This window comes from Acartia tonsa, chromosome 3 (genome assembly GCF_053477335.1).
Source record: "Acartia tonsa isolate MP-2025a chromosome 3, ASM5347733v1, whole genome shotgun sequence".
Lineage (NCBI taxonomy): Eukaryota > Metazoa > Arthropoda > Copepoda > Calanoida > Acartiidae > Acartia > Acartia tonsa.
The window spans coordinates 34,972,528-34,998,798 of record NC_137262.1 but is presented as its reverse complement, the minus strand read 5'-3'; the positions used below and the strand labels follow the sequence as shown (position 1 = coordinate 34,998,798).

Genomic DNA, 26,271 nt, shown 5'->3' with positions numbered 1-26,271 from the left:
TATGGGAGGGGGGCCGTGTATTTATATTTGAACTACTCTCTGTCTGCAAAACTATATATATTCAAAACTAACATAGCGAGTAACGGCATTCCCTGCGCAAGTCCCCAAACTCAGTCAGAAACTGCTAAATTCTTGCATATTCCCTTTAAGTCAGTCCCCAAAGTCTGAGACTCCTAAAGATTGAATATTCGATCCATTGTCCCCTCCCTTACTCCCTGGTTTAGGTCAGAGTAAACGTATAAAAAAATTTTAAATACAATTTTTTTTTGTCAAAAAAATACTTAACAATGACAAACGAACATAACACTTGTATAGTGTCGGATCTCGGTAAGCAAAACATTATTTTGTAAGTCTAAACAAAATTTTACATAAATTTGTTGCAAAATTGAATAAATACAGGATCTTTTTTTTCAATTTAGGGTTTGATTATATAGATTCATATATATAATAAATGGAATACGGACTTTAACCATCACGAAAGAACGGACGGAATACCGATCCTAATTATAGAAAAGCTTCGCTTTTAAACATAATTAACAATGACATATTCACCGGATAATTATATGTAGAAATTAATAAAATTATGTATAAGGTTTAGTAAATTTATTATTTTTGATAATAATAAAAGAATCACCATGTCTTAACAAAAATACAATAATAATTATCTACAACTATAACATCTAACAATTTTAGTAAATAAAAAAAAGTAAAAATTGTCATTATTTCATTTTTTTTTGTGTTAACCAAAAATTTTAAAGTTGATTTTTAATTAATTTATTCATGCTTTTTGGATTTTCAGTGACTTTTTACGAGCTTCCAATTTTTAAACTCACTTCAATTCTAATGATAGTTAGGACTTTTAAAAAAAAAAAATTTAAATTACTATTTTAAGAATGAACGTTAATCTTTCTTATTCTATAAACCTAGGGATCTAAAGGGATAATACACTTGATGTATATCTCAAATGATGATTAACAAAGTTACCTCTTCTGTAGATTACAACGTTGAATCTTTGGACACTCAACATGAACCAATCATTCAAAATTAAATAAAAGTCCCTAATATTGTTAAGCTAACGAATAAGAAATCGTTATCATAAAACTTTGGGGACTTGTGTAATAAACAGCTGAATGTCCCCACCCTCCCTGTAAAAACCACATAATAACATGAAGAAATAATGACAATTTTTACATTTGGCACAGAGTAAAATTTAGTTAAAATAATGTCCTCATATTTATAAGAATTACAAAATGCGGCATATTTTAAAAAATGCATCAAAATTGAGTCAATTTTTCTGCGGTAGTCCCAATGACGGCCATATGTCACCAGAAAAAAAAACTATTTTGCCTCAACATGGTTTTAGGCAATATAATTCAGAAAAGACCAGGAATCTAAAGTGATAAGACAATGGCTGATGTACATCCCAATGATTATTCACAAAATTACCCCTTCTGAAAAGTACATTCATGGTTGAAACATTTGAACATTCAATGTAATAAACCAACAAATCAAAGTTCACTAAAAGTTCCCAAACTTGTTAGGCCAACCAATATGAAAACGTTATTATGAAAACTTTGGAAACTAGTGTAATAAACAGCTAAAATAAAGACAACATATTCTATCTGAATGATTCTAAATGTTTGTGGAAAACAATTTTTCTTTCGGGTGACATATCACTGTATTTTGGGTAATTCACATTTTTCAAGAAAATTCATAATTTAACATTATGATTGCTAAATTCACCTTTTTTATATAATTTACTAGTCCATAAAACTATTCTGAACGTTCTTACATAACCCATAACCACAGAAAGTACTTTACTTTACTATTTTAGACTTAATGAATAAATTAAAATGAATAGTTTTTCTAGGTAACCCAAATAAAAGTTTTTCTTAATTTAAAACTTGTGTTTTCTTATACTCTCATGTAAACATCAAAATTTCTTTGTATTCTGTTTCCTAATTAATTATAAAAATGTATTTACATTTTTAATGTATCATTGAAACAGCGAATTATTTTGGGCATATCTATATAACCCAATTTATTTATAATTATAACTTTCGACTTCTGAATCAAAATTTATTCAATAGAAAATTTACATAGTTGTCCAGCTAACATTATCTTATTTTCACTTCCTCACTCCGAATCTAAATCCACCATGCCACGTTTTTAAAAGTCCACTCATAATAGTCACATTTCTATCTCTATATTATCAACCCATAAGTCTCTTAATTTTCTTTTTAGGCCAATCCACATTGCTATGTCTCAATATGCCCGCTTTGAATCAGGTTTGCTATTCGTTTGAATATATTGGCTACTTGTCTCATCACTCGTAGTCTCTCCTCCATTAGAGTCAGCAACTCTCTGTACTCCTCAGTTGTCGAACATTTCTGAAATAATTTTAATTTGTATTATTTTGCAGCATTTTGAACTTTCAACATCAAGGTGTAGACTGAATTACTGCTAGTTCTAAAAATTGCATTATTTAACTATTAAAATTTCATTCAAAAATGTGTAAAAAGCTAAGCTAAGTCTTTAAATCTTTTTGATTTTCTACAATGGACAATAAATGTACATCCCCATGGTCATAAACAAAACTAGTCTTTCATTAAATTAAGATTATCGGTTGAAAAGTTTGGGCATTGCTGGTTTGAAAAACCAATCAAAATTTTACAATAGAACCCACAAATTATTAGCCAACAAATGAGATAACTTGATTTTTTAAAACTGAGGTATAATTCATCACACTCAAATGTTTCCTCCCTCCCTGAATTAGATAAATAATATATGTGGATATTATGACAAGGGTAAAATAAAATTTACTTCAATTTAAGTTGCTAACATGGAGATCACTTATTGGTCAGTTCGTTCATCCTGTATAAAGGGAGGGGATGGGGTACATAAGGTGGATGAAGATTATTGTTATTTTAGCAAGCTACAAGTTTCACTTTATTAGAGTACATGATAATCTGGTGTAAGATCCAAGTAATAATAAATCCATTCTCCCTGCTGTTACTACCTGGTCTGTTGGAATATTATTGTAGAACAGGAGCGCTCTCTTGTAACATTTTACAGCAATGGAATATTCCTTCCTAGAAAAATAAAACATGGTTGACAACATTCATAAGTAACGAAGTATAAAAAATAGGTACAAATGAACATACTGCCAAACGGATTTTTAAAAAGCAGATGTTAAATGGTCAGAAATCAAGAATTAATTTATTAGGAAAAATCACGAAACCTTTCATTACTGTTTTTAAATATTTTAGTATTTATATTTTTGCAGTTAACTGACAGGAATAAATAAAATAATACTTTAATTTTACTTTGGGTGTTGTTTTATGCTAATGATGTTTTTAAGACAAAAAAAGCATGTGTTTTATACGTCGTACATTAACACATATCACAAAATTCAGTTGTCAATCGACTGTTAATCCCCTTTTAGATTAATTTTGCAAAATAATTTTTACATTTATTTCTTTCGTATGAAAGAAAATAATATTGTAAGAAGATTTGGCAAAATTGCTGATATTTGCAATTAATACACAAATTACAAAACACAGTTTAGAGGAAAACTAAGATTACACAAATTATAAGGTACAAAGTTTGAAAGAGCCTTGAGTCATCAATTTAATTCAACTTGGCATTTCCAAAAATTTGAAGAAAAAATTCGGTTGGAAGTACTCAAAGGTAAGTAAGTGGATACGAAGTGTAGAAATGATGGAAATGGACTGAAAGACAATCCTTTATTCCAGAAAACTTGTCACTTGTCCCTGTGTAATTGTATTAAACGGAATTGTGAATTAAAATTTGTATTCGAGCCCTCGCCTAAATGTTATATTCTTTACCATATAAGTAACTAGCGGCTACGTGTCCTAGAAGCCTCTTGGGAGGTTGGTGGTTGTAAATAACTAGTTATAAACCTCCCCTTGACCTATCCGAAGCATCATTGGAGAAATATATCGGTTCACGAGTTAGTGAGATCATTCGATAAACAAAAAACCACAGACTTTCATCCTGTTACTTATATGTGATGCGCCTGACAATAATTGTTGAATGTATATTGTATATAAATGTTTACCTGGAGTACCAACAGGATGATTGTATTATTGCAATTGTATAGAAATTGTATAGAAATGTTTACCTGGAGTACCACCAGGATGATTGTATCATTGTTTAGAAATTGTATAGAAATGTTTACCTGGAGTACCACCAGGATGATTGTATTATTGTATAGAAATGTTTACCTGGAGTACCACTATGATGATTGTATTATGGTATAGAAATTGTATAGTAATGTTTACCTAGAGTACCACCAGGATGATTGTATTATTGTATAGAAATGTTTACCTAGAGTACCACCAGGATGATTGTATTATTGTATAGTAATGTTTACCTAGAGTACCACCAGGATGATTGTATTATTGTATAGAAATTGTATAGAAATGTTTACCTGGAGTACCAACAGGATGATTGTATTATTGTATAGAAATTGTATATAAATATTTACCTGGAGTACCACCAGGATGATTGTATTATTGTATAAAAATTGTATAGAAATGTTTACCTGGAGTACCACCAGTTAGCAATTCTCATTCTTGACTGTCCCATCTTTCTTCTCTAAAATATTTAAGTAAATAGAAGCTCTGTATAGTTCCTATAAAAAAAATGACGCCATACAATATAAATGACCAATGATAAGCCAATACACAGAATAAAATACCAAATGCAGGCCTGTATACATTTTACTTGACCAATTGTGGGCCAGTATGACGCTTTTTTATAGGCGTTATAAAAAGTTTCAGGTAAGATATAATGTTTAATCTGTTACTTTTACTGAAACCTATTTTTGAGCAACCGAATCCGCCTCTTATATTTAATTTTGAGAAGAAAATATCATATGAAGTTCATTTTACTTTCAAAAGGAAGTTTGTTATTGCTTATACATCAGATGTTTGACTGATAGGAGAAATGAATAGTTCATGACGTAGTGTTTGGCCGAGATTCGAACCTATCAGCTTCACAACAACTTGTAATTGACCAATGGTGAATTGTATACTGGTCTATAATTGGTCATTTTTATTAGAAACTACAAGCTGCTTCAATGGTTTTACCTGAGCCCAAGTTAATTCGCTGATATCCTTCTGTTTCTCAAAATGTAGCAGTCCAAACAGATATGTTATTCTAAAAAATAGATTTTTAGAAAGATATCATACGCAAAAAAGATCTCAAAAACGGTCGAACTTATTGTATTTGCTTTTAGTTCATTTATATACTTATGCTACCCAAGAGTAAAAAATACAATAATACCTTCAAAGTTCATAAGAATGAAACTATTTGTGGAAAATTTGGACAAAGCTAGGTTGAAATGCCAAATAAAAATTTAACAAAAGTCCCCAAAGAATTACAGCCAACGAATGATAAAATCCGATCATAAAACTTTGCAGTTCCCCCTCCCCTACTAGGTACAACCATCATAATTATCATGTTTCTATATAATAACACTTGGTTTGACGCTGCCAACTGGAAAATGACCAAATAAGTAGAAATGATATCATTCTTAAGTTAACAATTACGCTCGTATTTTCTTAATCCCTAGACAAATAATATTTTATTTATCATATTTACATCATATAGTAGCAAAGGTGAGAACTTAATGTGAAAAAAAATACATTAAGCCTCAATTCAAGAACAATATTGCTTAAGCTTCTTCAGGACAGTCATCGTTCTACGTTGTGTAAAAGAAAAAGGTATTTATCTTAATCAGGGAATGAGTGGACATTGGGCTTTTATTTACACTAGTCCCAAAAAGTTTTATAATAACGTTTTCTTATCTGCTGGCTTAACAATTTAGGGACTTTTATTAAATTTTGATTCATTGATTTGAGTGAAAAAACGATTCTACCACACTAGTTGCAATCTTTAGGTAATTGTTTATCATAATTGGGAATGTACAGTACATCAATTTATAATCCATTTAGCTCCAGGTATCTGCAGTTGGCAATACAAATTTTTTATAATGATTTTTATATTTTCAGTTTTTTGGAAATACTTTTTGTGATAAGTGGACCAAGGTGAACATGTAATCCTATATTTACATATATATAAATATTAATCATAATAATATTTATAAATATATATCTAATATTTGCCTTTATTCATTATTTTAGGTTATTGATAATTTATACTTATGAGAGACAATGTGACCTTTATGTTAATCAAAAATCAAAAACGAATAACAAATCGAAATTAAGTAAGCCATTATACTTCAGTCAATTATCTGCATGTCTTACTAGCAGATAATGCTGGTTGGTGGAATGTCTTTTTTAATCTATTGGAGAAGCTTTACCCTAATTCTAAAAATCCCTCACAAAAAAACACCCTATAACCCCCCCCCCCCCCCCCACCAAGCAAAAAATAGTTTTTCTTTTGAAACGTAAATTTAGTTGGTGGGTCGACCTCTCAAACATATAAACCAGAAACAGTTATTTGATAAATTATAGACAGCTTTCGGAGAATAGTAAAATTGAAACTAAAATTTAAACTAAAACTAAAAAACATAAATTTTATGATTTTTATTTTAGTTTTCGTAGAAAATTGTTTATAATACCATAAGTTACATTTTTTAGTATTTCTCTAAATCGGGTTTAATCCATCGGATAATAATCAGTTTCGAGGCCATTCGGGAAAGGTAAGATTAAGAAAGTGATATTTTTTGGTTAATATGTAAATTGAAAACTCAATTGTACTTGGTATTATTTAAAATTGATAAAATAATAATTGAAATTACTTTTTAACTGCAATTAATAAAAAATTCATTACTTTCATTAATTAGAATGTAAAAAAAGTAAATTAACAAATTAATAAAAATAAAGCAAAAACAATATGTACGTTTTTTATACTTTTTCTGTTGTGGTAAGGATATTAAACTTTTTAACAAAATTTAATTTAAAGAACATAATTTCCTTTAAGTAGGCTAAAAGGTTTTTATCTACTTAAATAAAATGGAAGCAGCTTAAGGTGCTTATAAAAAATGACGTTATACAACACAAATGTCCAAAGATAGGCCAGTATACATTGTAATTTACCAATCGTAAAATGTATACTGGCCGATCAATAGTCATTTCTATTGTATGACGTCATTTTTTATAGGCACTATGTAAACTGCTTCTTAAAACATGACTCAGCTGCGGTGCCTGCAGCCGAAAAAGGCGGGTAAGGTTAGCTGCAGATACTGACCTAAGAAAAGAAATTTTTCCCTATCGGTTCAGCGAGATTCTTTGCTACAGACAGACAGAGAGTCACACAGATAGACAACATATTACTTTTATATCAGGATTATTACATTGCCATAACCGTTACCATACAATGTAATTTCAATAAAGATCTTACAATAATACCATATCTATCCAAGACTCACTACAAGAGACGTCTAAGAGGTGGGGCGATTACCTTGAAAGTGAAGCTCCTGATTTTAACCTCCAAAAAAACCTATAAATTCCTCATTTACGCCATCTTAAAAAAAACCTGGACGTCCTTATAGACTACTGAATTATTTACCTGGAATCAGGCGGAACGTCAGGTTTGCGTCCAAGTTCTCCATAGGCCATACTCGGCTTGATGGATATTATAGAAAGCTCGTTCTTTAGCATAGACTAAAATAATTATTTCAGTAATGGATTTAGAATATACGTGGATATTATGACAGGGGAAAAATGATCGTCCATTTAGGTTGCTATTTCCCCTGACACAATTGGTCAGTTAGTTGATTCAGTAGGTTGGGAGGAATGGGATAAAATAGTTATTCTAGCCCGATACAAGTTTCCCTTGATTAGAGTACATGTTAAACTGGTGTAATATCCAAGTAATAATAAATTCGTTATTTTATTTAAAGGAAGCCTGCAAGAAATACACTGATCTAACTGCTGAAAGATTGCCACAAGTTGATCCAATTCCCCAAATTTGAAGCATTCAGCTTTAGTAACAAAAAAAGTCATAGGCATTTTAAAATGACATTTTATGTACAATGAAAATTTTGTAAGATTTTTATTGCTCATGTAAGAAATTTTGAAATTAAACTACGTAGCCTTATAGGCCTATTTTCGTCATAAATCTAGGTTGCCAGTAACTAATTATATTTTTACAATAAAAGTACCCATTTTTGAAGAGATCAGTTACAGGCAACCAAAGTTTCTGACAAAGATAAGGTTTTGTGTCTAGGCGACGTAATTTAATATTGTAATTTCTATTATGAGCAATGAAAATCTTTCAAAATTTTCATTGTACATAAAATGTCATTTCAAAATGCATACAACTGTTTTGTTATTGAATTTAAAGACTTTAAATTTAGGGTAATAGGTCTACTTGTGGCAGCCTTTAAGCAGTTAAAGCGTTTTATTGTTTGCACGGTTCCTTTAATAATCACTTTTCAAACAAATAGGCAAAATTATTGGACAAGCGCCCCATTCGCACTACCACTAGGTTGTCCAGGAGCTAAGATTTCCTATTTTTACTTATTTTTACTATTATTTAAGGCTAAGGTAACTCCTAATCTCCTAGTCTAGCCTAGAAAAGTTATATGGAATAAGGCCTGTTATCTTTCATTTCATTTTTCTAGATGACTCTTTGGTAGGAATACAAGGGTAGGACATTGGAACAATCTTTTTACCTGTTTTATGGGCAAAATTTCATGAATTTTTGGTGGAGGTTTAGATTCCTTATCAAATTTGTCATGGGTGGTTTCAACTATTTTGCTTTTAGTATCTTTTTTATATAATTTTATAATTGAAGCATTTTTAAAGAAAATGATTAAAAAACAACATGATTGTTTGTAAGTTTTAATGCCACTTATTTGCATGTTAAAAACATCATTAAAAATAAAAGAATACTAAAGTAAACAACAAATTTCAAATTAAGGATAAGTTTAAGTTTAAGTATTCTTATAAGGCCAATTACATGAAATTATTCTATGTATGAGTAATATTTTAAAAATATATTTATCTATATATATCTATCCATCGATCTATCGATCTATCGATCTGTCTAACTATCTATCTATATATCGATCTATCTAACTATCTATCTATCGATCGATCTATCTAACTATCTATCTATCGATCGATCTATCTATCTATCTATATACCTGGACACATAGATCAAGACCCTGTATAACCTCATACTCACCTACTCTGAACTATATCTATCTATCTATATATATACCTGGACACATAGATCAAGACCCTGTATAACCTCATACTCACCTACTCTGAACTATATCTATCTATCTATCTATATACCTGGACACATAGATCAAGACCCTGTATAACCTCATACTCACCTACTCTGAACTATATCTATCTATCTATATACCTGGACACATAGAGCAAGACCCTGTATAACCTCATACTCACCTACTCTGAACTATATCTATCTATCTATATACCTGGACACATAGATCAAGACCCTGTATAACCTCATACTCGCCAACTCTGAAGACAAGAGTGGGGTTGTCATCTATCATGGTTCCATCTGAAATATATACATTTGTCAGTTTTTAATTCAACAACGAGGAAGGCACATTGAACTGTAAATTATACTGGTACCCAAAGTTTTATAAACATGTTTTCTCATATGTTAGCTTTAGGTAATTTTATGAAACCTTGATGGATTGGTACAAAGTACAGTGTCCAAACTGTTCAATCAAAAGTTTATGTTTTTCGTGTGATTAAATTTCAGCTTAGGCAAGGTAAGGTTAGGGTATTTTGGGTGCAGACTAGCCTTCCAGGCATCGTAGGTTTAGGCTCTGCAGGGTTAGGGCCCCTCCGCAGGAATAAGGTAAAATGGAAAAGGCACAGAAAATCATTGTTTAAAAATATTTACCTTTAAGTTTTCCCTGAGACTTAACTACGACTACATCTCCCTTCATTGGCCTTCCCTCATCTCTGAAATTAACTAATATAATTTAATTTTATACTTTTTTTTATAAAGAGGGAAGTCATTTTCTAGTAAATCCCGTAAAGGTGTGTGTTATAAGGCCTAAAAATAGTAGTAGAACGATAAGGTGCTCTATATAGTGGTATTCCCTATTGAATAGAACAATAGGGAAATTTTTTTTTTTATAACCGTACCTGGAATATCTATCATAAGAAATTTCTATCAAACGCTTTGTTTGGCTCAAACTGACAAAAATTAAAAAAATATATAATTATAATAATAATGTTTTCTATAGGTACAAGGTAAAGGTTAAGAACAATCTATACCATTAAATAAAGGAAGAAGCCATTCTTACAGGTTGTATGAGCAGTGAACATTAAAATGAAACTTTAACAAATCATTAATACAATGACTTAGTGAAACAAACCAACACAACAAGTTACATACAGACAATTTTGAAAACATTCAGATATACAATCTATATAAGAAGGTAAGAGATTCAAAGTGGAGGTTGCATGTCATATTCTTTCTTTGCTTGTTGTGTAGTATATCATTTTTAGTTTCAAATCCTATTTTAAAGCCAGAATATTTTTTTTTATAATAAAGATTGACCAAAATATAGTTGAAAAACAAGTTAGTTTTTTGATAATGAAAGTTTAATTTACAGAAAAAAATGTTCTAAAATGTAGTTGTTCGCTGTAGTGAAATTGAAATGAAACAATGCACATTGAAACCTTCTACTTCAAAGCAAACAAACATGAAATTCCACAAACATAAAACTAATTTTTGTCACCTTGAATAAATCAACCTGTAAAGAATGGCTTTTTCCTTTGTTTAATGGTATAGATTGTTCTTAACCTTTACCTTGTACCTATAGAAAACATTATTATCATAATTATATTTTTTTTAAATTTTAGTCAGTTTGAGCCAAACAAAGCGTTTGATAGAAATTTCTTATTTTTTAAAGATATTCCAGGTACGGTTTTCAAAAAAAAAAAAAATTTCCCTATTGTTCTATTCAATAGGGAATACAAATATATAGAGCACCTTATCGTTCTACTACTATTTTTAGGCCTTATAACACACACCTTTACGGGATTTACTAGAAAATGACTTCCCTCTTTAAAAGTAAAAATCCTCTTTTTTGTATTTGTTGCATGACTTGTAATAAAGCGACAAAGATCTGATCGACGCATAAAGAGTAAAGGGATAGAAGTTTGACAAAGCTAGAGCTTCCTGTATTATATTTTAACGTTCTTTTTAGGAGCGTAGCTACTCTATCTTTCATTATGTCAGCGGTCCGTCAACTATTCCGTAACGCTTTGGTTTTATATGCAGTGTATCTTTCGGCTGCTATTAAAGATAGACAGCTGAATGTTTTATGAAGATTCCTTATTCCGTTGAGCATTCAGTATATGGTTTACTTAATCCGTCAGTCTGTCAGTCATGCTACAAAAATATAGATATATACAAATACATGGATAAGGTTTCATTGATTTTGATTTTTTAATTCTTGATTTATGAACATTGCTCTTTAAATCCCTTTGATCGTATTTCTATCGTATTTTTGTGCTTCGCTACTTATGGATGGTGTCATCCTTGTTAATAATCTAAATTGATAGTTTGTTTTTGCTGTACAGCTTTAAATAAAATTTTAACTCTTTGACCTTTACCCCTTTGGTACAAAATATAAAGAGTAAAGTTAATCTAATTATAATATTAAAGTTCAACCTCATATGATACAAAACAAACAATATAACGTAATATCTTAATTGATTTAAACAATAATGTACTAACTTTTAAAACTTTTTGTTTGTCAACTTGTAAAAAATGTTGTACCACGCACTTTTTAGTAGCACAGCTACTATAAATAGTGCGAGGGTCTGTCAGTCCGTCTGTATGTTACTTGATATAATGAGAGTTTATTTTTATGTGTAGTTTCCCCTAATAACAGCATATGTTTAATCAATTTATCTTTTGACAATACTTAGAAGTTAGAATCCTCCTTGACTGCATTTTGCAGGGATCTAAATGGCCAATAAATTGATGTACATCTCCAATGACGATACACAATGGCCCCATGGCCCCTCTCTCTATGGCATTTGGGCTGTTTTAATTTTTGAGTTTAATACTGAATTGTTTGAAATAGATTCAAACAATGGATGTAGAATATACAATATATGTGGGCATTATTTATTGTTTAGTTCGTTCATCAATAGGAGGAGGGGTAGGGTTGGGATAAAAAGGGGATGGGGTGATCGTTATTTTGGCCGACTTAAAGTTTTTCTTTATTAGAGTACATGATAATCTGGTGTAAGATCCAAGTAATAATAAATCCATTATTCTAACGACCAGAGCTATTAATTACGGACTGACCATAAAAGTAAAAAGGTTTCGCGTTGAAGAAAATTAATAAATGATAACTACTAGATCCTGCAACTAAATGATTAATATTTCACCTGTTACCATCGACCAAAATACACTTTTTCACGTCACCGTTCTTCGTTACATTCTTCCAGTTGTACTAAAATAAAAATAAATTTAATTAGCACAAAAGTTTGAAACAATGACATATGCTTTTTTGATATAACAAAATTGCACAAATTAAAAAAAGTTTATCAAAAATTACATAATATTCCAAAATACAGGAAGTCTTGTAAACGATGGGACTAATCAATCCAAAATTGTTCAGGGAAGTTTTATATTAGTCAAGTGATGGTTATTACCCTCCCCCTTCAAAAATATGTCTTTGATATTAACAAAAAATATGAAAGGATAGCCCCCCCCCCCCCACACACCTTACTTCCTGATAAGAGAGAAGCCAATTGCTATATATATAAACTAGCGGTTGCGCCCCTAGCATCTAGGAACAGAGAAGGCCAGAAAAATAACCTAAAACCATCCCAAGACCTTAATCTAATGATAAAATAGCCTAAAACCACCCTGGTAACTATGTGGGTTTTTATAAACGGGAGAACTTAATGGGTTCAGTAGTTATTGAAATCTTGACGTCAGATGAAAAAAAAACTTAATACTTCATAGGATAGAGAAGATGCGGGATTAAAACCGTAAGTTAAGATATTTTATAATTATCATGAGCAACAATTCTATTTTTACCACTAAATTAGATTAAAAACAGCTTCTTAAAAGATTATAAAGTCTGTAAGTAAAAACACAAAAAAAGGACAAATATGTTCGTAGGAAGCTTGATAACTATTCTTTTAAAGAAGTAAGAAGAAGTCTGTTTCTAGGTGCTTATAGCGAAAGATACTTTATATTACAGATTTTCATAGGTATAATGAGCTTTTATCGACACTCCAAAAAAAGTTACCTCCTCATCCCCATGCAAATATTATTTTTAGTATTAAAATTAAAAGTTAAGGGTCAAGTTATGCTTTTTTGAGGCCTCTAGAGGCGTGACAGCTACTAAGATTACATATGAACAGCAAAAATAAAATAAAAACTTTAATAGTGTTTTTTTACAAGGGGTCATGATTAAAAACTGGTTTTATTCCAGCGGTAATTAATTGTATTTAGAGCAATACTATAAATGGGTTATCGCAAGAATAAATTTATACATAGATGTAAAACCAGACATGGATCCCCCTGTTAGGGACCTTTTTCGTCTGCTAGCAAATTGATTTCTGCTCTTTTGTAGCGACTTAGCTGTGTTAATATTCCCGATGCTATTCGTTGATTTTCAAAGACCCAATTGAAAGTCGACACAGGGTCCACGGAGCATAACATACAATTCTCCACATTCTCCTCTAGTGTTTTACTCCAATATCGCAACTATAAAATTATAGAGTAGCTTTTATTTTTAAAAGATAAGGACCTATTTATTTAAACATTTTATTCAAAACACTTAAGAATTTAAATTTAGTTTGTAAAACAAATGACGTATTATATCTGAAACCATATTTAGTATTTTAAAGTTGTCTCTATTAATAATGGATGTAAAATATAGGTAGATATTATGACAGGGGAAATATTGTCGTCAATTTAGGTTCCTAACATGGTCATCATTTATTGGTCAGTTCATTAATCCAGTAGGAGGGGAGGGCAAGGGGTCCAGGGGGTGAATTGTCATTTTAGCCAGCTAAGGATTCACTTTAACAGAGTAAATGATAATCTGGTGTAAGATCCACGTCATTATAAATCTTTTATATTAATCTTAATATGATAAATTAAATACTTTTAAAAACTTAATATGTAATATTTGATTATTAATTAGGTCAAAAATCAAAAAGTAGAATTATGTATGAATATTCGGATTCCTAAAAAAAATTTGCCCCACTAATCGCTTAGTGGGGCAAAATTGTTTTCGTGAAAAATCCTCCAAAATCTCATAAAAATCTACAAAAAACAAATAAAATCTTATGTTAATAATCCTTCTATGATTTTGTTTAATTTTTGTAGATTTTTAATGTGATTTTGGTGTACTTTTCATGTTTCACGAAAACAAATTTGCCCCACTAAGCGATTAGTGGGGCAATTTTTTTTATAAATCCATCTCTGGTCTGATTGGATCCTATTTTTCAGAAATCTAAAGGGATAAGATAATAGTCCATAAATTGATGTACATCCCTCCTAATACATGACGATAAACAAATTACCTCTTCTGCAGATTACAAATAGTTGTTGAAACGTTTGGACTCATCTCTATGAACCAACCAATCAAAATTCAATGAAAGTCTCCAAAGTATTTGAGCAAACGAATAAGAAAACTTTGGGGACTAGTGTAATAAACGGAACAATGTTCCCTCCTTCCCTGTGTTTATCAGTGAATCTATTTACTCTTAGGAAAAAGTACCAATAAATCATAGAAATCAAATTATGTTAAAAGGTTTCGACAAAAATATTAAACTTATAAACAAAAATTAAACCCGCTAAACATATTAAAACAGGAATCATGAGGAATAAGACATAAGCTGTATTTATATCACAAATGATGTAAAACCATCTCTTCCAGAAATTACATTTATTGGTCAGTGGCGTGTTAAGCATTTTGTCTGGTGGGGGGGGGGGGGGCATTTTGAACATTTAGCAAAATTTTGATTGAATAAGGGGGTTTTAGGGGGGCGGGATTACTTGATTATGGGCCTTCTAATCCCCATCCCTTCCCCCATCTCTTCCTCCTATTCCTTCCCCTATCTTTATCGCCCCAAGTGGCCCCTTCGGTTCGCACGCCACTGTTATTGGTTGACACGTTTGGACACTTCTAGTTTAAACCAACTTATCTAGATGTAATAGGAGTACCTAAAGTTTTTAAAACAACGAATAAGATATTAAAGTTTTGGTATCAGCATAATTTAAAGTCCAATTTCCCCTCTCTCCCTGACTAAAACTTACCATAAATCCATCATCAGTAACCTCTTTCCCGTCACTGTCACCTGTAGCCTCCTGTATAAAAAAATAAAATAAAGGAATTTTAAAACAGGGAAAATTTCAAAATATGAGCACTAAGAGTTAATCTTTTTTAACAAGGATGACAACATTCATAAGTACTGAAGGTTAAATATAGGGACAAAACCAGATATAGGGCAGATGTTCCATTGCCATATTAAACCTTACCAACAGACTGACGGACAATGTAAATAATACGCTGTGTGCCCATTTGAAAAACTTCAAAAAAATTGAACCTCTCCCACTTTCAATTTTTGTTTCTAAAAGAAAAAGTAAACAAAAATTTGGAGGAGGTCGATCATTTTCTAGCCATTTCTCATGGAAGCGTAATAGTAATATGCTCCATAATAGTTATAAACCTTTCCAGAACCTATAAGAAGCATCGCTGCAAAGGAGAATAATATGGGTTAGGCAGTAATCGAGATCCTTCAGACACACACACAAAAATTCTGTTACTTTTATATAAGGATAGAGTAAGAGAATTTTAACCTGAAGAATAAGATCATCCAGCTCTTCGCTCCCTTGTCTATCATTCTCCTTGTCGCTATCTCTTTTCTCCGAGTCCTAGATATATAGAGATAGATAGATAGATAGATAGATAGATAGATAGATAGATAGATAATTAAGTCCTTAGCTCCCTTGTCTATCATTCTCCTTGTCGCTATCTCTTTTCTCTGATTCCTAGATATATAGATAGATAGATATATTCTTAGCTCCCTTGTCTATCATTCTCCTTGTCGCTATCTCTTTTCTCTGATTCCTAGATATATAGATAGATAGATATATTCTTAGCTCCCTTGTCTATCATTCTCCTTGTCACTATCTCTTTTCTCTGAGTCCTAGATATATAGATAGATAGATATATTCTTAGCTCCCTTGTCTATCATTCTCCTTGTCGCTATCTCTTTTCTCTGATTCCTAGATATATAGATAGATAGATATATTCTTAGCTCCCTTGTCTATCATTCTCCTTGTCGCTATCTCTTTTCTCTGATTCCTAGATATATAGATAGATAGATATATTCTTAGCTCCCTTGTCTATCATTCTCCTTGTCACTATCTCTTTTCTCTGAGTCCTAGATATATAGATAGATAGATATATTCTTTGCTCCCTTGTCTATCATTCTCCTTGTCACTATCTCATTTCTCTGAGTCCTAGATATATAGATATATAGAGATAGATATATTCTTAGCTCCCTTGTCTATCATTCTCCTTGTCGCTATCTCTTTTCTCTGATTCCTAGATATATAGATAGATAGATATATTCTTAGCTCCCTTGTCTATCATTCTCCTTGTCACTATCTCTTTTCTCTGATTCCTAGATATATAGATAGATAGATATATTCTTAGCTCCCTTGTCTATCATTCTCCTTGTCACTATCTCTTTTCTCTGATTCCTAGATATATAGATAGATAGATAGATATATTCTTAGCTCCCTTGTCTATCATTCTCCTTGTCACTGTCTCTTTTCTCTGAGTCCTAGTTATATAGATAGATAGATATATTCTTAGCTCCCTTGTCTATCATTCTCCTTGTCGCTATCTCTTTTCTCTGAGTCCTAGATATATAGATAGATAGATATATTCTTAGCTCCCTTGTCTATCATTCTCCTTGTCGCTATCTCTTTTCTCTGATTCCTAGATATATAGATAGATAGATATATTCTTAGCTCCCTTGTCTATCATTCTCCTTGTCGCTATCTCTTTTCTCTGATTCCTAGATATATAGATAGATAGATATATTCTTAGCTCCCTTGTCTATCATTCTCCTTGTCACTGTCTCTTTTCTCTGATTCCTAGATATATAGATAGATAGATAGATATATTCTTAGCTCCCTTGTCTATCATTCTCCTTGTCGCTATCTCTTTTCTCTGATTCCTAGATATATAGATAGATAGATATATTCTTAGCTCCCTTGTCTATCATTCTCCTTGTCACTGTCTCTTTTCTCTGATTCCTAGATATATAGATAGATAGATATATTCTTAGCTCCCTTGTCTATCATTCTCCTTGTCGCTATCTCTTTTCTCTGATTCCTAGATATATAGATAGATAGATAGATATATTCTTAGCTCCCTTGTCTATCATTCTCCTTGTCGCTATCTCTTTTCTCTGATTCCTAGATATATAGATAGATAGATATATTCTTAGCTCCCTTGTCTATCATTCTCCTTGTCGCTATCTCTTTTCTCTGATTCCTAGATATATAGATAGATAGATAGATATATTCTTAGCTCCCTTGTCTATCATTCTCCTTGTCGCTATCTCTTTTCTCTGAGTCCTAGATATATAGATAGATAGATATATTTATAGCTCCCTTGTCTATCATTCTCCTTGTCGCTATCTCTTTTCTCTGAGTCCTAGATATATAGATAGATAGATATATTCTAAGCTACCTTGTCTATCATTCTCCTTGTCGCTATCTCTTTTCTCTGAGTCCTAGATATATAGATAGATAGATATATTCTTAGCTCCCTTGTCTATCATTCTCCTTGTCGCTATCTCTTTTCTCTGATTCCTAGATATATAGATAGATAGATATATTCTTAGCTTCCTTGTCTATCATTCTCCTTGTCGCTATCTCTTTTCTCTGATTCCTAGATATATAGATAAGTATAGATAGATGAATACATAGATCCCCTTGCATTAATTAGAGGTAGTGCTTCTCTTAATTATCTAATATTTTCATCTTTCCCCTAACAAACAGACATACAGACATATTGGCAGATAAGTAATTACCTTAGTCTAAGGAGATATAGAGCCTCCAGATGACCCCTTCTTACATCCTATCCTCAAGCAGACAGACAGAAAGATGGACAGATATATGTAATACCTTAATCTCAGGAGGATTAGAACCTCCTGAAGCCCCCTTCTTCCTTCCCTTCTTCTTACGCTTTTTCTTGTTCTTTTCTTCGTTCTCCTAAATAGATATCATTCTTTAATATGGGTAAATAAAATAGCCTAAACCCTCCAATAGATAACTAAGAGACATTCACCCTAATCTAAACAATCAGGTTATATATCTGTTGATACAACTAAAAGACTCGATCTTTCTGCTTAAAAGCAGAGCCCAATCAGTTCAACTGTTAGTGAGACCTAAGGCCGGACATTCGGACAAAAAAATTTTCTTTGTATTATAGATAATGATGGTTTCTACCCTAGCTAGCTCTAACTTATCTTTTAAAATGAAAAAAAGAAAAGTTTGAATTATTTCTTAGTGTAGGGTTTGACCTAAACGCGCCCCCAAAAGTAAAACCATCCTAGCACCTTATAAAAATTCTTGAAAAGAGGAAACCACTTGCTCTGATGGTCATCGATATAACAATGGACAGATCGACATACTGCCTATTAATATTAATTGCACCCTTCTTATTAATGGCTTATTTTAAGCGACATTTCTTTTTATATCATTTAGGTATTATCAAAATCTTAAAATCGTCTTAAATAACTAATATTTTAAAATTATGATTAAATTCAATTTGCTTAATGTAAAATATACTTAATTAATTGGAAAAGTTTAAAATATATTTCTGTTAAACCGCAGCTTTTTGTAAATATATAGTGTTCGTCAATAGGTACTGACTGATTGTTAGTATCATCTTTATAAATATAAAACCTTCAACTACATTTAATTTAATGAAGTGTATAGCATGTCATTATTAGTGATTTTTTGGCAGTACCTGCAAAAATCAAATATGTTTTTACCTGTATTTCTTCTGGAAGGTCGTCATTGAAGAAACTGTCTGGAAGGTTTCTTATTCCAGTTTTTACACTAAATAATTTAGTAATAATAAATTATAATAATACCTCATCCACATAGATAAACCTTTCTTAGCTTATAAAAGTTTTTAGTAAATTAGATATATAAACATTTTCTCACTTTCGTTGCAACGTTTGTTTGAACAAGGATAAAAACATCAACAAAAGCGGAGCATTAAGGACAAACTAACATTAATACTTGTAGAGTGTCAGAACTTAATAAGCTGAATATTAATAATTTAATTGTATTTAAAAAATTTAAAAGTGCTTAGATACAAATATTGTTTACGGACATACTTTTTAAATTTTTTAAGAAATACTTCACTTATAATATCATATTTTGTTGTTCTAAGAATCATTATATCAAAAATCATTTGAATAGGATAATGATATAGATCATACAATAGTTTTTTGTCAAAAAAGTAAAAATAGTCATGTTTTAAATTAAAAAGACCTTCTGTTAACGATTATAGAATTGCTACGCTTTCTAATGAGTAACTATTACAGGAATGATCATGCAATCTTTTAAATTCATAGCACAATCCTAAATTGACGATCCATTAAGGACATACAGGCACTAATTATAGAAAATTCTCACTTTCTTAAAAAATCTTACTTTACTGTACTCTGACTCTTGAAAAGCAGCTTTGTTATCTCATCCGTTGACGGTTGGCCCAGCCGGTTACAGCTGGGAACAGACTTGGCAGAGTTGCTGCGCGTAATGCCGCGTCCCGCGCCTGGCGCTGACGGGTTGCGCGTGTTGTGCGCGTTGCCGCGGTTTGTTGCTGCTGCATTGTCCACTGTTGTTTTCTCCTCGACGGTGTTTACTTCTAGATTAGATATTCTATGAACGAAGATGTCATGCACAGGTTTTTTAGAAGTTGTCTCAATCAGGGAGTAAGGGAGGGGACAATGGGCAATTAATTCAATTTAAGAGTTTTTGCTGAAAAGCGATGAAAGCCAGATTTATCCAGAAAATTTGACCAAAATTGTAAAGGGATAAAGAACAAAATTAGTTCTGAGAAAAAAATCATTTACTTGAAAATTAAATTACCAATACATCACAATGTAGTAAACATTCTGTAATTAATCACTAGAAAAATCGTGTTTAGAACTTTGTCAACCCTTATTATATATTTTTAACTGCCATCTAAATTCAAGGGGTTCTTAGATTGTTTAATACATTAATATCACAGTCGAGTTTCTATACATGAAATGACATTTTCTTGGGAAAAAATATTTGTTAAAACCAGCCATCTAATAAATAATTTTTCTGTCTGCTATATTCAAAACTATCTCAGCTAGTTAACGGGGCATTGAAACTGCTGAATTCGTGCAAATTCCCTTTAAGCCAGTACCCAAAGTCTGAGACTTAAAAATTGAACATTCGATCCTTTGTCCCCTCCCTTACTCCCTGTGTCTCAATAGTTAAAGAGTGAAAAATGAACATTATTTTTTTTAAAGGGATTAAGGATACCTTTGTTTAATATATTTTGGGCAAAGTTAACAGATCCTTAGTAATCTATTTATGGTTACCCGAGCTGATTATGATTTAGGTTGTTTATTATTATAATAATTCTAATTGTATCTGTATCTTGTAATTTTTATTTTATGTCTTTGTTTAAATTTAAATGCCCAAATAAATATGGTTAAATGATAATTTTGTCAAAAAAATTGACAAAAGTCTGCAATTTATGGAGATCTTAGAACCAAGAACCAAGCGATACCTGGATCCCTTCTCCTGTCCTTCCTGTTCTTCTTTTTCATTTGTCGTCTTTGCATGGCCGGGGTTGTGTTCTGTGAGGAGGTTGATTGGGCAGCAAAACTATAAAGGAATATACACCTTATGGTTTGTTTAACATCTTGTTCTATCTTTAAAATAATTCAAAAAAAGGGGAGGGTTATTTTTTCCCTATTCATTACCACTACGGGGGACCCTACGGCTGCGGTTCTACTCAGTACCCAATTTAACCTAACCTAACCTGACCTGAAGTAAAAAACAAGGGAATGAAAAGCAACCTCACAACCTTAGTTTCAATTTAATTTAAAAATAAGTTACTTTGAAACCAGTGAGGGCATATTGTAGAGTAAGTTATACTGGTACCCAAAGTTTTTTAGGCACCTTGTCTTATTCCTTTAACACATTGGGTACTTTTGTTAATCATAATTGGTTGTAACAAACAAACAAAGTTTCAACTTTTCCACCAATAATTTTAATCTACACATTGGGTAATTTTGTTTTATCATAATTGAGGTATTACCTAGACTCTTCAGGTATTGACTTGACATCTTCAGTGACATTGGCATCTTTGATATCTTTGATGACCTTGGTATTCTTGATGTCCTGGATATCTTTGATGACCTTGGCATCCTTGATGTCCTGGATATCTTTGATGACCTTGATATCCTTGGATACTGGAGGCTTCTTAGGAACGGCTCCTAACTTTGCAGCTACTGTCTACAAAAAAATATAATCTATAACATTTGTACACATTCATTTTGTTTGATATATTCGAAATTATTTTCGAATATTTATGAGGATACAGAATTTACTTGGTCAGTTAGTCATGTACGTCCAAGCTTTTAACCCTTATCAGTAGGGCCCCTTCCGCATCTTTATCGGTGGGGGGGGGGGGGGATGGCGTTCAACGCCCTCCCCCTATTATCTCAGCTCCTATTATAGAGGGATATTTTTTTTGCATGTCCCCTGTTTGATTATGAATTTCCGACTTAAAGTAAGTCAAAGTCAATTTTCGCTTCCTTCACCTTTTTATTTAACAACCTTTGTTTTTAGGTCTTTTTTACTTAATAATTTAAAAAGACTGTCATTTTCTTATTTTTGAAGCTAGAAATACAATTTTTTCAGAAAATGTTTATCTTTATGTAAATTTTATATTAGAAATCTCAAAACATAAACAGTCAGTGGTCGGCGGGAAAATAGCGGCGGATCTTTAAGAAATTTTAATACGTTATGAAGCCATGTAAGAAAAACTTAAGTTTAAAATTTGAAGTATCTAAGTCAAAAAATGCGGTCACAGGAGGCTTTTAAAGATTTCTGGAGACCTGGAGGATCAGGACATCGAGGATCATACCTGGAACCCGAAATTGACTAGAACACCGACATTTTATATAAGGGTTTCCTACTGGAGGATATTTTAGTATTTTGGTAAGATAAAATGTTTTTTTTTATTTTTGCTTTTCACCAGGATGACCCTGCCAGGTTTGCTGGAATCCTGTGCCCGCCAGAATGGAGATATTCAAAAGATTCTAACTCTCAGTTATGTGTCATACCCATATTTAAAAAGTCACTCAGTTATAGCCCTCTATCTTTCACACATAGAAAATGAGATAGAGCCCCCCCCCCCCCCCCCCCTCCGACCGTTAGGGGTTAATGTGTAATAGAATATTTATTGATCGCATCGTATTATACTCAGCTTTCCGCGGAAATTAACAAAAAATATAATATTAATTGGAGATTTGGTCTTGATCTATTATTTTTATTTTATTAGTCGTGAAAAATTTTTATAATACAGTGCGATACATAAATTTAAAGTGTGGCATAAAACCGGTTTTAATTCAGCGGAGCCATAATGAAGTATCTACTATACAATTAAACATGCCTGTTTGTTTGTACCTTTGTTAGTTCCTCACCAAGGCAAAGGTCTTGAAGACCTTCAATCTCAAAATTATCCATAAGATGTTAGTTTCCAATTTTAATCTAAAATATTTCAAAAAGGATTAATATAATTTCCAGCATGGCTTCGAGACCGATTAATATCCGCTGCATTATAACCGGTTCTGAGTCATACTGAAAAATCATGTATAGCAACATATTACAGTCTATTTTCCAAGAATATTAAAATAAAAATCTTCAGGGCTTAAAAACTGGTTTTATTCTTTTATTCATTTTAATATCCGCGGAAATCTGTCTATAATACTATTAATAAATAACTATTATAATAAACAAGTTAAGCTTAAAATAGATTAAGGGATTATTGAACTAGAACAAAAAATAGATTTGATTTTAAACAAGGATAGTATCTCATATTCATAGCATAGCTGAATCAAGCAGGGCTCTAAAAGGATAAGACAATGGCCGATAAATTTAAGTGTATCTCCAATGATGATACATAAAATTACCTCTTTTTTGACACAAATTAGTGGTTGAAACGTTTGGACCTTTAACTTAATGAACCAACTATACAATTAATTGTAGTAATAAAAGTTTTAATTTTAAAATAAGCTGTAAATACAAACGTAAAATTATCTTCAGACATATTTAGCAAATGTTGTGTTAACAAGGATAAGTCTGGCTATAAGTATCGCAGTATTAGAACAGAACAATATGCCTAGATGAATATTTAAAAAATCTTACAAAATTTGAAAGTTACATTTCTTTTACGTTGCTACATAAGGATAATCATACAATAATGTCCTAGTTAAAGAGTAGCTACGCCTCTAAGGAGAATATACGGACAGCTGGTTTAATTGTAAAGTAGTTTTGCAACTTCAATAATGTCAAAAAAAACAACAGTAAAGGCCAAGGAGAGAGGGAGGGGTGTGAATTACTCAGGTTCCTAGACTTTAATAGACCAATTCCATCAAAAACTTGTATTAAAACTTATTTGAGCAATAATAAGTAGCTGGGTCGAAAGTTTTCCACCAATTGTTTTTTTATATACAAAAGGCGTAACTTTGTTTAACGTAATTGGGGGTGTTAATCAATCTACCGTCTATAGTCTTATCTCTGAAGAGCCCGATTAAAAGCTTATCGTTTTAAATAAGATTTTAAACATCTAAATAATTACTTTAAATACCAAAAAGATAATTTTGGGCTAATCATTTAATTAAAATATCACTATTTTTTATATTCAAAAAATAGTTTTTATAACTAAGCAAATGTTATCACTCATAATTAATCAAAAGCTTTGTTTACGTCACAAAATCAAAATTTCAGAATGTTTTCGTCCACGTTTCTATTAATGCGATTTTTGTTCAGGTATTTACATATGCTAGTCTATCTATCTATTTATTATGTATATCTATCTATATGTTATGTATATTTATCGTCTTTATTAGTCTGTGTGTTTGTTTGTGTGTGTGTGTGTGTTTTTGTGTGTGAGTATGTGTCTGTGTGTGTATATACAAGCTTTCTCATATATAACTGCATAGGTAAAGGCAGTATATGTATATTATTATTCCCTTTATGACCGCTGGCTAGTCGCCAATGTAGAAAGGAGTGTCTACACCAAACAGATCAATTTTTCTTTCACAACCTTAAATACAGTGATTAGAACTTACTTTAAAAAAAGGAATTAGCAAAATTATTAAGTACTGGATGATCTTTTGCCATGAAAATCTTTATAAAAAAATGTTAGAAACCTATCCATTAAGGCAGAAAAAAACCAAATATTTATTTTCTGGAATGAGAGGGGGGGGGGTATCTTCTAACCCTAAAATATGCTATCTTAATAATAAAATGTGTATTCCCTTATCTGTTCTGCTGTTACAGACGTAAAGAAAACATCTTTCTACTAAGTATTTTAGATTAAAATAAAAGTCTAGATTTATTGTGGATATTGACAGTATCGCAAAAACTCTCCAGCAAGCTCCCATTTCACCACTTGCATATTATACTTAAGGTGTCTTTATTAGAAAATATTAGAAGCGCTTTATAGTGCCTATAAAAGATAACGTCATACTGGCCTACCAATGGTCAATTAAACGATGACGTCATATTGGCCTAAAATTGGTCAATTAAAAATGACGTCATACTTGCCTACTATTATTCAATTAAAATGCATACTGGCCTGCCATTGGTAATTTATTCTGTGTATTGGCCAATCATAAGTAATTTAGTCTGAGTATTGGCCTATCATTGGTAATTTGTTATTGTATGACGACATTTTATTAAAGGCACTATCAAGAATAAGATCTTTAAATATTAAGATTCTGGTAGGGGTAGGACGACGTAACTAGTTTATTAAAGAGTTAAATATGCGTTCGTATATATTGATTGAACACCAAAGCTTGACATTTCATGAAAGACTTGTTTTGGTCCCTGGAAGAATATATATAAACCCAAGATACATTAAGGATGATAAATTTTCTGGAAATAATTGTAGAGGTTTTGCCCTTGCAGATTCGTTTTGTAACACTAGCGGCTACGCCCCCTAGAAGCCTCTAGGGATACTTAACCTTTAACGGTCGGGGGGGGGGGGCGTTGAACGCCTCCCCCTCTCCGGTTTTTTCTATCTCATTTTCTGTGTGTGAAAGATAAAGAGCCCAAACTGCGTGACTTTTAAAGTATGGGTATGACACATAACTGAGAGTTGAATTTTTTTATTATCTCCATCCTGGCGGGCATTGGAGGCCAGCAAACCTGGCAAGGTCATCCAGGTAAAGAGAAAAATATTTATTTGACTAAAACAAAGCATTTTATCATACCAAAATACTAAAATATCCTCTAGTAGTACATCCTTATATGAAATACAGGTGTTCAAATCACCTCCCTGCGGCGGCTGGCAGCTGCCAAGTACAGCTGCGGCCGCTGAAATTTATATTTGATATTTCTAATGTAAAATTTACATAAAAATAAACATTTTCTGGAAAAAAATTGTTCTTCTAGCTTCAAAAATAAGAAAATTACAGCCGTTTGAAATTTTTAAGTAAAAAAAGACCTAAAAACAAAGGTTGTTAAATATAAGGGTGAAGGAAGCGAAAATTGACTTTGACTCACTAAAAGGTCGGAAATTCATTATCAAACAGGGGACCTGCACAAAAAAATTAGCCCTCTAGCTCTAATAGGAACTGAGATAATAAGGTGCGATTAAGCTGCGGTAAGGGGCCCGACTGTAAAGGGTTAAGGTTAAGGAGGGCGAAAAGTCGACATCATACCAATTTAAATTTGAGTTTCAAAAGAGTAAAAAAATATTTTTTTTCGGGGGGGTAGGGTGAAGACCCCCCCAATAAAAATAGCTTTTAAAACCTTCCCAGGGCCTATAAGAAGCTTCACTATAAAGAAGAACAGAATCGGTTCAGCGGTTAGCGAGATCCTTCAGGACAGACAAAAAACGCTTACTACTTTATATAATAACATAATTACCAAGGTAGAGCTCTACGGAAATTTATAACGTATAAAAACATCGGTTTAAAAAAAGAACACGATCCG

At 31.8% G+C, this 26,271-nt stretch overlaps 1 protein-coding gene across 5 annotated transcripts; it reads right to left on the bottom strand.

The window, feature by feature from the left end:
* Nucleotides 1-588: 588 nt before the first annotated feature.
* Nucleotides 589-22,861, bottom strand: LOC145313997 (uncharacterized). Of its 5 annotated transcripts, none has more exons than XM_080153718.1 (17): nt 22,735-22,820; nt 21,362-21,558; nt 20,828-20,925; nt 19,717-19,930; nt 19,047-19,113; nt 18,175-18,261; nt 17,116-17,136; nt 15,829-15,882; nt 15,286-15,336; nt 12,393-12,457; nt 9,880-9,941; nt 9,443-9,528; nt 7,561-7,655; nt 5,115-5,184; nt 4,568-4,620; nt 3,020-3,092; nt 589-2,390 (listed from the first exon to the last, which is right to left on the bottom strand). In XM_080153718.1, the coding sequence occupies exons 1-17, from the start codon at nt 22,792-22,794 to the stop codon at nt 2,259-2,261; spliced, it is 1,485 nt and encodes a 494-aa protein (XP_080009844.1). In that variant the 5' UTR covers nt 22,795-22,820; the 3' UTR covers nt 589-2,258. The 5 variants fall into 5 exon arrangements, with proteins under 5 accessions (XP_080009844.1, XP_080009847.1, XP_080009846.1 ...); XM_080153721.1 differs by lacking the exon at nt 17,116-17,136 and having other exon boundaries at nt 15,829-15,903; nt 21,362-21,426; nt 21,463-21,558; XM_080153720.1 differs by lacking the exon at nt 17,116-17,136 and having other exon boundaries at nt 15,829-15,903; nt 21,362-21,462; nt 21,499-21,558.
* Nucleotides 22,862-26,271: the final 3,410 nt, after the last annotated feature.